We start from the raw sequence: 12,860 nt of genomic DNA, 5'->3' as shown, positions 1-12,860 counted from the left end.
GAAAGCTGTTCCACAGGCCCCCTCTCTCTCTCTCGGCCGCTTTGATGTGCTGCTGCTCGGCTTTGAAGTTGAGAAATGTGGGCTGTGTTTTCTTGTTTGTGGGCGAGAAATACGGTTGAAATAGATAAGGAGCTTATCAATTGTGTGTGTCTATATGAATGTATGAATGTGTAGCCTAGATAAAAACCCGAATATGTGTTGGGTGGTGGTGTGCCTCTTTCGCTGGGAAAAAGTGGGATGTATTCTTTAGAGCCCCCCTCCCTCCCTCCTCCTGCTTTACCTCCTCCAGATTTGGACACCCCCTGTGATCTACATAGGGACTGTGCCTGCCTCCTCTGAGGTCAGTTGTTGAACGGGACAGGGTACATTAAACTACATTGGTTGTTTTGCAGCGAAGATAGGGACACATGTGGCACGGCATCGGCTTTAAATAGTCCGTCGTCGGCTTTTTGTGCTGGATTACCATTTGGAGAGTTTTGGATTGGATACAGTTCTACGGAAAATGGGATAATAGTTGAACTTTTTTACGGGTTTTACTCTGGATGAATTTGCCCTGCAATGGTATGTGAGTGCATGTACGTTATGCTGTTTTTTCTCCTTTACGTACGAGACGTGTATGTAGCAGTCATATATAGGATTGTTTAGCATCGGTTGGCTACAGATACGTGGTTTAACGTTACAATGTTGCACCGCCAGTTGAGACTGTAGCCTAACGTTACTGTAGTAACCATTATTAAAGCCTTTATTATAGCATACTTTTCGGCGTTTTTGCTGCGTATCATTCATGGTAAAATATCATATTCCATTCCCTTGTGACTTGGCAGAGGGTGTCTGTGTAGTATGTATGGCTCTTAGGATAAAAATCACTTTCTCTGATTAGGTTTATTCGCAGTTACTACATGTCTTTTCATCGTGTTGGTAGTTCAGACACGTTGCCGGGGCTGTGGCTTTAATAATGTGCTGTAATATCCTTCTTTGGCTGATATTAAGGCGATTGATCGCTACCATTTACGCATGAGCAACTGGCTTCTCCCGCGGGGCTTTTTTACCCTCGTACATTATAACGTTGAGGTCAGTGTGGTGCAGACCTCTTTCCACTCTCTGGCACGATGAGGACAAGAGTGGGGTAACGTTACGTGGGAAATGAGTCTGTAGATGCACACAGGAGGAGGAAGGTACGGTCCTCCGAAACAGATTGGGAATTAATTGAAGTTGAAGCCTGTGACATGGACTCGTTAGGAAAACACGTGTAAGCCACAGTTATGAGAATACGGTTTTCGGTGAGGAGTAAGGCGCTTCTTGTGCCATGATTATTCTTGTAAAATGTTTTTTTGATGTGACAGATCAATGCATATCGAGAATGTAGGCTGCAGTTGATCTCTCATTTAGATTATAAATAGATAAATGAAATGAAAAAAGCCTTTCATATTTTCTTTCTCTGTGAGCCCGACGATTTCTTTTATTTGAAAGGGACTGTTTACTTGATGTCTGCCTTTGAAGTTCAGCAGGATCTGGCTTTGATTAGATCAATACTTTGTGTTTCAGAGTGAAGAGGAGCTGAGAAGCTCCCCCGCTGCTTTTAGAGAGTGAGGAGGATTATCTCGGAGCTCGGAGGAGGCAGCACGGCACTCTCACAACGGCACGCGGAGCCGGAGCCATGAGCAGGGCGCTTACGGAGCACATCAGCAGTAGCTTCCGAGAAGATGCTCCTCGTCCTCCGGTACCGGGGGAGGAGGGAGAGGCGTCATGCTACAACCCCAGCAAACCTGCCAAAATGAGAGCCCAGAGCAAGGTTAAAGAGACCCCCGCGCCTCCCGGATCCACGCCGAGGAGGAACGAGGATGGACTCGGGGAGCCAGAGGGCAGCGCGTCGCCGGACTCGCCCCTAGTCCGGTGGACCAAGTCTCTGCATTTTCTCCTGGGCGACCAGGACGGCGCTCACCTCTTCAGGACCTTTCTGGAGCGGGAGAAATGCGTGGACACTTTGGACTTTTGGTTCGCCTGCAACGGCTTCAGGCGAATGGACTTAAAGGATACCAAAACGCTGCGAGTTGCCAAAGTTATTTTCAAGCGGTACATTGAGAACAACAGCATTGTCGCCAAGCAGCTGAAGCCCGCCACCAAAACCTTCATAAGGGATAGTATTAAGAAGCAGCAGATAGACTCCGCGATGTTTGACCAGGCGCAGACGGAAATCCAGTCCACCATGGAGGAGAATGCGTACCAGATGTTTTTGACCTCTGACATATACCTCGAATACGTGCGCACCGGTTGCGAGAACGCGGCGTACATGAACCACAGCGGTCTCGGCAGCCTCAAGCTGATGTGCGGATACCTTCCACCTCTCATGGAGGAAGAGGAGTGGAGTTGTAACGACCTGAAGGCAAAAACGTTAGCGTCTGTGGTTGGACTGTCTGCGAAAACCCTGAGGGCTACCGCTACCATCCGGACAGCATCTGAAGTGCTGGAGAATGGATGCCGGTAAGAGCTGCACCACCATGGGAATGTGTTGTTTAATCCGCGTTTGCATTTTGTGTGGTTTTCTTTTTAGCATGCAACTGCCCCTCATCATCATCACCATTCATTCATTAGTTAAACTACAGGGTAAAGCCGCATATACAGTCATGGCAATTGGCAGTTATTTTACAAATGCCTGCGGGAGATGAAGGCACTTGATCAAAGGCTCTCTGAGGAGCATGCCTGTGTATTTGTGCCCTCTTGCCTCGCAGTGAGTCAAGGGGGAAGCATGGCTGGCGGGGTGGGGTGGCTACGAAACATCAATGGATCTGGTCCTTCCTTTTAAGTAAATGGTGTCTCGCAGGCAGCCCTCTGCTGGCTGCTCAAGTTTCCTGTGCTTTGAAAGCCTTCCTCCGGTTCAGGCATGAATTCAGACACCCAGCCTCTTGACTGCTGCAGCTAAACGAAACGATATGATGCCACAGTCAAGTTATGCAGCCTTTTCCTCTCTTATTCTTACTCGCTAAGCCGTGTGGTTATTGTAGCCCGATGCAAAAAAAGCTCAAAAGAAATGCTAATGCCGAGTTAAAGGAACTCGCACACTCGCGTCCTGTGCCAAGCGGAGATATTGCTCTCTTGGTCGGAGATGAAAGTGGAAGTGTTTGTGGAAAGCAGTTGGGCTTTTTATCTTCAGAACTCGTCCCACATATTGTCCAACAGCTGAAATCTCTTCAGGCCAGGGAACATGTTCAAAAAGGGCATTTTATGCATGAGCGTGCATCAAAGAGCACTTTCAAAAGTTTTGACTTGAACCGCTCTTGAGTATTGTCCTCACATCTGGACGCAATTATTACTGAGAGGTCTGACAATGTCTCGGTGCTTTGCTGTCGGTAGGAAAAGTGCAATCTGCAGATAATCCACACTTTTCCTGTCAAGTTCCTGAAGCATTTTGTGCGATTAGAGGGATTGAAAATTGTCCCCACTATGTCATATTTAATAGCGCCGTTAACAAGAAAATGATTGAATAAGTATATTAGTGTACGCACTAACTCAAGTTAAACACTCCCCCAAGGGTTTTAATCTTCATAAGAGTAGATTTCAGATAACGCCATAACTTGTTTCCACCATCTTTTTTGAAAGTGTCCACGTTGAGCCGGGAACTGCAAAGTGCCAGGGCTTATTGACATGAGGGCATCTCCTTAGTTTCCTGGTGCTGTGATCCCCAACATTCTTGTTTTTCGCCAAAAGAGAAGCAGGAGAGAGAGCCCCCCTCCCTCTCTCTCTCTCTCTCTCTCTCTCTCTCTCTCCCCCTGCCCCTCACCATCTCTTTAGGTCAACCAATTTCCATCTCAAACATGTGGAACTAATTTTGCCACTGCACAGATCCCCCCCTCCTCGCTCGCCCATTAAAAACCTTCTGCACTTTTCCTCCAAACTGATAGAAAAACACAACATCAACAACAACAACAACACATCCTAGGCTCAGCTCAGAACGCTTTGCCCACCATTCCCCCCTTTGCTTTAGATTGTGCGTGTGCATGTGTGTGTGTGTGTGTGTGTGTTTCAGTGTGTTTCCTTCCACTTTCCTCTGCATCCAGCACTTTTATCTCTGCTTTTTTGAAAGAATCTGTCTGACAGAGACTAAGCAGCATGCTTTGGAGGGAGACAGAGAGAGACAAGAGGAGGGGAAGGGAAGGGGGGGAGACAGGAAGGTGGGGGGGGGGGGGGCATGAAAGAAAGAAAAGATGGAGAAAGAGAGCGGAGGGGAGGGGGGGGGGGGCGTGCAGAGAGCCCAGCTGTGCTAAATACCTGACTCTTTGCGCGGACCTTCCAAAAGGTCAGGTTTGAGCTTGGGGCCTACAGCTTTAGTCATGCTGGGGTTCTCCTCTCAGCACTCGCGGCAGTAGGCATTCTCATAAAGAAAGGGGCCCTCCTTCCCCCTTTCCTCTCCCTCTCTCTCTCTCTCTCTCTCTCTCTCTAAAGCTCAAGTTCCCCCCCTCCTCTCCTTCCCTCCCTCTTCCTTGTCCACCCCTTCACTACTGGAACAGGAATGCAACACAGCAGGAGAGAGTAGAGAGAGAGAGAGAGAGAGAGAGAGAGAGAGAGAGAGAGAGACTTTAGAAAGGAATGGGGGTAAAGGAGGGGCCCCAGACTGAAGGATAGAAGACATGAGAGAGAGGGAGAGATAGAAGGGGGAGAGAGGGGAGGAGAAAACACTCCAAGGAAAGAGAGAGAGAGGAGTTTCAGAGTGGAAAAGTGCGGGAGTAGGGGCCTTGCCCAAACAAAAGGGTGGAGAGATAGCAGGAGAGAGTGAGAGAGAGAGAGAGTGAAGTGCTGTTGTTCATTCACATACAGCTAAGGCTGCTCACTTCACTCACTCCACCCTTCACCCCTCCACCCCCCACAGCCCCTGTGTGTGTGTGTGTGTGTGTGTGTGTGTGTGTGTGTGTGTGTGTGTGTGTGTGTGTGTGTGTGTGTGTGTGTGTGTGTGTGTGTGTGTGTGTGTGTGTGTGTGTGTTAGGGGGAAGGGACATGAAAGAGAGAGAGAGAGCGAGTGAGAGAAAGAAAGAAAGAAGGAGAAGAAAAAAGAGAAGCCCACCACAGGCCCAGCTCTGATACTGTTGTCACATTCCTTACGGCCCCAAAGTCTCGCCAAAGTGACTCGAATGACGGAAATCGGCAAAGAACTTGAGCAGAGCAAAACTCCCCAAGCTGTCACGTTTTGCGTTTTAAAACATCTGATGAAATGAACACACCACCACAAGGACACCCAAAGCAAATACACTTCACCCAAATCTTTCACTTCTACTACTCTCTGTGTGTGTGTGCTCACCACCACAACATGGGGAGAAATCGCATGAAAAAAAGTGCCAACCTCTCTCCCTGTGTCTCTTCCAGGTCTCACCGACGAGGGGACCCCACCAGCCCCTACTTTGTCAACTCGGGCTACATCTTCGCCCCCGCCACCAGTGCCAACGACAGCGAGATCTCCAGTGACGCCACCACGGACGACTCCATGTCCATGACGGACAGCAGCGTGTACGTGCTTTATTCAAATCAGAAAGTGTGTGTGTGTGTGGTGGGGGGGGGGGTCAGTTTCATTTCAACTCTGCCTGCTCCAGACATGATATACCCACTTCAAACAGCTCATTTCCATGCAGCTGACCCCGGCCAAGGCTCTGTGAGCGTTAGAAGTTCCGTAGTATCTCAACTTTCCGGGATCAGAGTTCAGTCAACACCTTTCCAGGAAAAAGACGAGGGGCGAGAAGAAAAATATTTGTCAGTGCAGTTCAAAAGACCCCCCCCCCCTTTCTTTCTTTCTTTCTCTGGGCCAGGGGATTGTGCTATTGCGAAAGAATGGCCCGTAATGTATTTTAATTATCCTCCATGATTGACTCCAGGTAATTCTATTAATGTGTAGTTGTTGTTATGGCCTCCGGGGGAGATAACTCTGGGAAAGTCATTACGTCTGAAGACCTTTTTGAAGTGGATTCTGATACGTTACAGGCTGGTAGAGAAATGAGAGAAGACGTCTTGATGTGGGGTGGGGGGCGTGGCCTCCTTTTCCTCAAACTCCAAATGTATCTATCCCACCCACCCTGCTGCCACAATGTATCTATCCCACCCACCCTTCTGCCACAACAGACTTCTTTTTTTTTTTACTAGTCTTTTTTCTTCACATTATCTAATCGCTGGTTCTCTTTGAAGAGCTGCTGGAGAGGGGGAGAGGGAAATAGCCATTCGGGCCTCAAGACAAACTCATTGAAAAAATGTTGGCACCAAATGAAAGGAGGCTTACTCACATGGTGGGTCGGTTTCCTGCCGCTGGCCTCTGCGGCGTGCTGAGATCATGTGTCTGCGAGGCTTTCACAGGGGTTACTCATTTCTGGACCTCGGGACGAGGCATGAGGAACTCCCACTGGCCAGACTGGGGCACCCCCAAAAAATCACTCCCCACCCTTCCCCAACCCGCCCAAACCCTCCACTCTCTCCTCCACCCTCCAGAGCCAATAGGGGGAGTGGTGAGGCTGGAAGTGCAAGGGAGTGAGAAAATAAAGTGCACAGAGTATAAAGAGCTTAACTGAATCGCTTTCAGCCTATTGTTAGGCGAGGGGAGCTTAGGCGGATAAGAGGGAGGCTCGCTGCTTTGAAAATGACTTGCACAACTGAATAGGAGCGAGAGCCCCGTAAAGTAAAGGGCCCCGCCAAACCATGAAAGAGTCCAGCACTGTTTTCTCTCAGCCCAACCTGCCACAAAGGCTCCGGCTGGGCCACAGGGTGGACGGACGAAAAACAGCGCTAGTGAGAGGTAGACGGTGAGATCTGTGTTCTCGCTAGTGAACTTTGGGCTTCTCGTTGGTTCTGTTGTCCAGTTGGACCGCACGCCTCGGGGGGATCGGGGCTCGTAGTCTCCAGGGTGCAGTTTGTGAAGCACCCCCCTCCCCTGCAACATGGTTGATATCGGCAGCTTGGCAACTATACTATCTGGGTGTTGTTGAGCATGTCACTCAAACACTGTGATGTGATTTGCAGATAAAAAAAAGTTTGATCACCTCATACCTTCATTGTTACACAGCATCATATTGTGTCAGTAGTCCTCAGCATGGTCTGTGACCCAGGCGAGGCAGCTGTCCCGTCCACAATGTTAATCAAACCCAGCTTCTTCCTCTCTCATTCAACGGAACAATTTGATTGGTGGATCCTTAGTGGATCCTTTTATAGCGCTTAAAAGGCTCACTGCAAATTAGAATCTCATTTAGCAGATAAAGAAGAAGAAGAAGAAGAGGATTTGGGGAAAGAAGGGGTGGGGATATTTTTTTTTCTCTTTTTGCTTATATCTTATTTATGGATTGACTTGGACGCTGGGGAATGCTGCTGCACCAACTTCAAACATTACCTTATCTTACAAACCAGCCTTTTGATGTTGCTGAGATCACAGGCTCACAGCACAGCGCTTGCCAAACCAAGATGGCGGCGGGTGCATATGTGCATGAGAGTGTGAGATTTCAAAGAGGCAGCGAGCGTTTGGGCTCGGTCAGACACTTCTGAGCAGCCCCAAAATGGCCAAGATAATTGGCCTGGCTTAAATGGCAACTAGCAAGACGGCCGAGGAATGAAAGACGGAGAATACGATTCCACCAATAACGGCTTAATTGTCCGGAGACGAGTATACCTAGTTACGTTTGTTTTCCGATTTATTGTCATCATGTCAATGCTACAAAGCTAGTAGCACTTCAGCGGCATTAATACCAGGCCAGCTGTAGCCAGTTGATTGTGTGAATGCTACCTACTGGGGGGGGGGGGCACTGACTCTATCTTACTTTTAACCCATTGATACCTGATGCAGCATTTGCCTGTATATCCCTCATTTGTGTGTGTATCCCTTTAAGACCGCGAGCCGCGGTTCGCGGTCTTAAAGGGATACACACACAAATGCTGCATCAGGTATCAATGGGTTTTAAAATCAGTCACTTTTGGTGTTGACAAGGAGCGATGTCAACTTCTCAGTGGGGCTGTTCTTTTGAAGCCCACACGGGGATGTTTAGCATCTCTTTCCCATTGTCCTGCTGTGTTTTGTTATGTGTGTTTTTGTTGCCTTGGCTTCAAGGGCTCCTCGGGCCCTTTGATTTAATTGCGCTGTGCCTGGTGGGTGGTGTCGTGGGTGGGTGGGTGCTGCTCTACTGGGTGGTGTTGTGTCGGCCACTTCAATGATGAACTGCCTGCCTCCACAAACAGTGCCTGCTGATTGCTAATGCACCAGCAGTGCTGCTGGTGTGGGAGTGTTGTGACCCCGTATGATGAGAGGCAGTAGCTTAGCAAAAATAACATCCATTATTAGGTATTACACTTAAGTGTAATTGCCACCATGAGGTCAGTTTGAACGGCCTCTGACTGACCTTTTGGTGTCTAAGTGTCGATCTCTTTGTTTTCCCCCTTTGCAGAGATGGAATACCTCCTTACAAGCTGGGCACCAAGAAGCAGCTCCAGCGAGAGATGCATCGCAGTGTCAAGATCAACGGCCAGGTTTCGCTACCCCACTTTCCTGTAAGTTCTACTTCCTTAAGTTCCACTTTCCCCCCCCCCCCCCCTTCTTTTTTTATCTGCTAAACTCAAACTTTTACACGCTGACAGACAACTGGGTCCTGATTCCCTTGAGGAGTTCTGTTTTATTTTATTCTTCTTTTTTTTTTCCAGAGTGCATGTTGTGACAGAATACTATATTCCATATTCCCCTGCTCGTTTTCATATAAAAGTCGGGGTAAATGAAAGGCAGAATTTGCATAGCACTTTTTCTTCTTCCGTCTCAAGCCTCCCCCCTCCCATCCCATCCCCAGTAGCTTCTGCAGGGCTGTCAAATATACACCCGTGTTGCCTTCTTCTTTGTACTCCATCTCAATAGCTGCTGTGGTAGCGTCATAGCTTCGTTATGTCTTTAAGAAATCTGCCATGATTGTTGTCATGGTGATAGCGGTGACTCGGTGATGCTCTTGATCGGCACAGTGGCGATGTTAAGGATGAAGCTGAGGTCAAGATGAGAGGGAGCGATACCTCACTTCCTCTTTAAACCAGCCAGCTGACGACCAAAACTGCTGCTTTTTCATCCTCCTGTCAAACGTCCCAACACTGCCTGGCCTGCCACTCAATTGCTTTTGTCACCCTTTCAGCCTTTGCCCCGCCCCCGCACATTGTGGCGGTACCGCCCTCCACTCCATAGGGCCATGTGGGGTCATGTGTGCATTGGATCCAAGGTTTTGTAGACCTTCAGTGTCTGTGGCAGCGGTTAAGGGCCTAGGCTAGAGGAGATTGACACAAAATGGGTGCGGGGGGGGGGGTCGGGGGGGATTCGGGGGGGGGGGGGGGTCTCTTTGAGGCAGGAAAAGAAATATGAAAATCGTTCCCTTTCCTATCCCAAACACAGGTACAGTATGTGTATGCAGAAGAGTTTTCTGTGTGTGTGTGTGTGTGTGTGTGTGTGTGTGTGTGTGTTTGTGTGCGAGTTCGAGTGTGTTGTCTGTTCCTCCTTTTCTCTCTCTCTCTCTCTCTCTCTCTCTCTCTCTCTCTCTCGATATGTCTCTCTCTCTCTCTCTCTTCCTTTCCCACTTGCGCTCCTTTAATGTCTCCCTCCTGATTTGGAGATGGCTCTGTCTCCCATGATGCACCAGCCCCAGGCAGCGGGGGCCCCGTGCAGGGCTGGCGCTCCTTTGCCAGCAGCCCTGCTCGCCTTTCTTCTCCTTCCCTTCATCGTCTCTACAAAGAGATGAGAGGAGCAACACAAAAAAGAGTCAAAATCAAGAAAGCCAGTGTGCCAAATAACAAAAAGTAAGAGAGAGAGAGAGAGAGAGACACAGAGAGAGAGAGAGACAGAGAGAGAGAAGCCGGTGCATCTAGTTAAAGAAAAAGGAGGATAATGTGACTAGAGTACCCCTGAGCTGCCCTGCGTGCAGTCGGGAAATAAATTACTGCTTCCCCTCAGATCTCCGCGGTATTTGACTCCACTATCCTCTTCCACTCCTTCCCAAAGTCTCTCTCTCTCTCCCCCTCTCTCTCTCTCTCTCTCTCTCTCTCTCTCTCTCCCTCCCCCTCCCTCCCTCCCTGCCACAATTGCCACTCCACAAATGCACATCTCAATCCTCTCTTCGTCCTTTTCCCCCTTCTTGCTTTTAATTTTGTCCCACCTTTCCCTTTTTCCTCCTCCTCTCCTCCTCTCCTCCCCTCGCCCGCTCTCGTCTCTGTCGATATCTGGCTTTTATTCGGAGATTTAAAGCCGCGTGTCCCTCCCACCCCGTAGTGTGCGTTTGATGTTTGACAAGGGCCCTTTGAAGTGTGCTGACTTCAGAGGCTGCCTAGCTGATGGCTTGGTCGGGCTACAGAGGGTGCAGGCAGGGGGCCTCCCCTCCGAGCGAGACCAACTGCTACCCCCCCCTCCCTTCCCTCCCGCTCGCCCGCGGCCTGGCACTGCCAAGGGCAACCGGGCATGAGAAGATCTGGAGAGGGACGAAGGGAGGGGGCTGAGAAGGTTCAGGTTAGCTTGAGGGCCAGGGCATCTGGATCAGACTGTTTGGAATAGTAGCAGGCTCTTTTTTTTGGGTGGGGGGACAAGCCGTGATTGGGGCAAGGGCAACATATTGCATCTGTCAGAAAGACTGAAGCAGTCACACTAATGTGTCCTTCGTCCCCTGTTGTGTTGTTGTGCCCTACAGAGGACATCCAGACTGAAGCAGTCACACTAATGTGTCCTTCCTCCCCTGTTGTGTTGTTGTGCCCTACAGAGGACATCCAGGCTGCCTAAGGAGATGACCCCCGTCGAGCCCTCGGCCTTCGCTGCCCAGCTCATAACCCGGCTGGAGAAGCTGAAGAGGGAGCAGGACACTATGAGTTCACTGGAGGAGAGGCTGCAGCAGATCCAGGAGGTACAGACATGCACACACACACACACACACACACACACACACACACACACACACGATTTTAGATGAAGTCAGGCTAATCGCTCTTGCACTTCCACCTTCCACCAGCATTTAGCTTGGCCAACGCGTGCATTCGAGCACAAAGTTAGCTCGGGGGATTGTTCCATATTGCGACACGGAGCCTTGGTGCTCGAATGTTTAAGAACAGGAAAAACCCGAGGGAATTCTGGAAGTCTGCCTCGGTTTAGCGACATCTTCCCTCTCCCTCTCTGTCCTCCACTATTTCATCTGGAGGAAGTTTCAAACTCATGCTTCTTGACACACTTGAAGTTCCTTCAAATAGTTAGCACTTAGCGACTCTCCAGTGGCACATTTGCTGAGTATGTGTAGTGGCAGTGTTTGTGAAGCACAGGCACGCTCTGCATTATAGATGAAGCGCACCCAACGCCTGTTAGCGAGGATAACAGTGCGGCAAAAGGGAAAAGCGTTTGCTCTCGCTGACTTCAGAGGACGATGGATACAAGTTGGTGTTAGATGAGACAAGCTCCTCTGCTTGCTGGTTCAATGATTGTTTTCCACATCTGACTGCTTTCTGATAGTTTGGCCAACTTTCTCAACTTGATTTCCTGTCTGTTTGCAATGTCCAGGAGGAGGAACGGGAGGAGAGCGGCGACCTGGCCTGCAGCACCTCCCTCCACCACCCTCTGCTCCCCTCGGGCAGCCAATGCGAGGAAGACCCCCAGGCCATACTAGACGAGCACCTATCCCGCGTGCTGAAGACGCCCGGCTGCCAGTCGCCGGGCGTGGTTCGACACTCGCCGCGCTCGCGCTCCCCAGACCAAACCGGCGCCTTGGTGTCCTCCGGCCACGGGCCCTTCCTCGGTGCCTATCCCGGGCCCTCCAAGGTCCTGAAGACGGGCAGGCAGTCGACCAAGCACATCCACCACCACTACATCCACCATCACCACGCTGGGCCCAAGACCAAGGAGCAGATCGAGGCCGAGGCGGCTCAGCGCGTACAGTGCCTCTGCCCTCCAGGGGGCGCCGATTACTCCGACTTCACCCCTGCGTGAGTGGAACTTCAGATCTGCGCTGGCACCAGTTGTCATAGCGTAGTGCTAACGCTGTTAACTACTGCCTTAGCTACATCATAGCGTAGTGCTAACGCTGTTAACTACTGCCTTAGCTACATCATAGCGTAGTGCTAACGCTGTTAACTACTGCCTTAGCTACATCATAGCGTAGTGCTAACGCTGTTAACTACTGCCTTAGCTACATCATAGCGTAGTGCTAACGCTGTTAACTACTGCCTTAGCTACATCATAGCGTAGTGCTAACGCTGTTAACTACTGCCTTAGCTACATCCAGTTCCCCTCTGGTAAAGCTGCTCTGTGTTGATCCTAACTTGTCTCTCCTGCTTCCTCCAGTCGCTGCAGCACTTTGTCCACACGGCCGGTCAAGGCCTTGGAGGAGGGCGTGTCCTCGCCACACCTCCCGCTGGACGCCACCGACCGCTCTCAGAATGTTTGGCAGTGGATCCTCGAGAGTGAGAGACAGGGCAAGCACAAGCCCCACAGGTAGGTGTCCATCATACATCTCTGCTGTGATCGCCCCCCCCCCATGGTCACTATTGATTTGACCGCTCTTATTATATCATATAATATAATCGACCTTTTCACGCCAACAGCACTCAAGGCCTAAAGAAGTCCAGTCCCTTGGACTCAAAGACGCTGCCCGGCCGGACCCACTCGCCCTGGGGCGGAGGCGGCATTGGCAGCGGGGGTCACCTCCGCGCTAACCACCACCCCGGCCACCCCTTCATCCAAGACCCGGCCATGCCACCCCTGCCCCCACCCAACACCCTGGCACAGCTGGAGGAGGCGTGCCGCAGACTAGAGGAGGTCTCCAAGCCCCCTAAACAGAGGTGTGCAGCAACAACAACACACCTACAAAACTCACACTTCCAATCATGCATGTTCCCCCATCTTCCACATG

The 12,860-nt window shown here is 50.4% G+C and overlaps 1 protein-coding gene across 1 annotated transcript in view; it reads left to right on the top strand.

Moving 5' to 3' along the window:
* The first annotated feature begins 384 nt into the window (after nt 1-384).
* Nucleotides 385-12,860, top strand: part of LOC310793775 (axin-2-like) — a 16,992-nt gene continuing 4,516 nt past the window's right edge. The window contains exons 1-8 of the mRNA XM_083655662.1: nt 385-561; nt 1,546-2,481; nt 5,356-5,496; nt 8,400-8,502; nt 10,728-10,868; nt 11,513-11,934; nt 12,293-12,442; nt 12,553-12,789. Of these exons, the coding sequence (XP_083511788.1) occupies nt 1,658-2,481; nt 5,356-5,496; nt 8,400-8,502; nt 10,728-10,868; nt 11,513-11,934; nt 12,293-12,442; nt 12,553-12,789 (2,018 nt within the window). The 5' untranslated portion in view covers nt 385-561; nt 1,546-1,657. The remainder of the gene's footprint in view (nt 562-1,545; nt 2,482-5,355; nt 5,497-8,399; nt 8,503-10,727; nt 10,869-11,512; nt 11,935-12,292; nt 12,443-12,552; nt 12,790-12,860) is intronic.

Source organism: Poromitra crassiceps (assembly GCF_964638095.1).
Source record: "Poromitra crassiceps genome assembly, chromosome: 19".
Classification (NCBI taxonomy): Eukaryota; Metazoa; Chordata; class Actinopteri; order Beryciformes; family Melamphaidae; genus Poromitra; species Poromitra crassiceps.
This window is presented reverse-complemented; position numbering and strand designations above follow the sequence as displayed.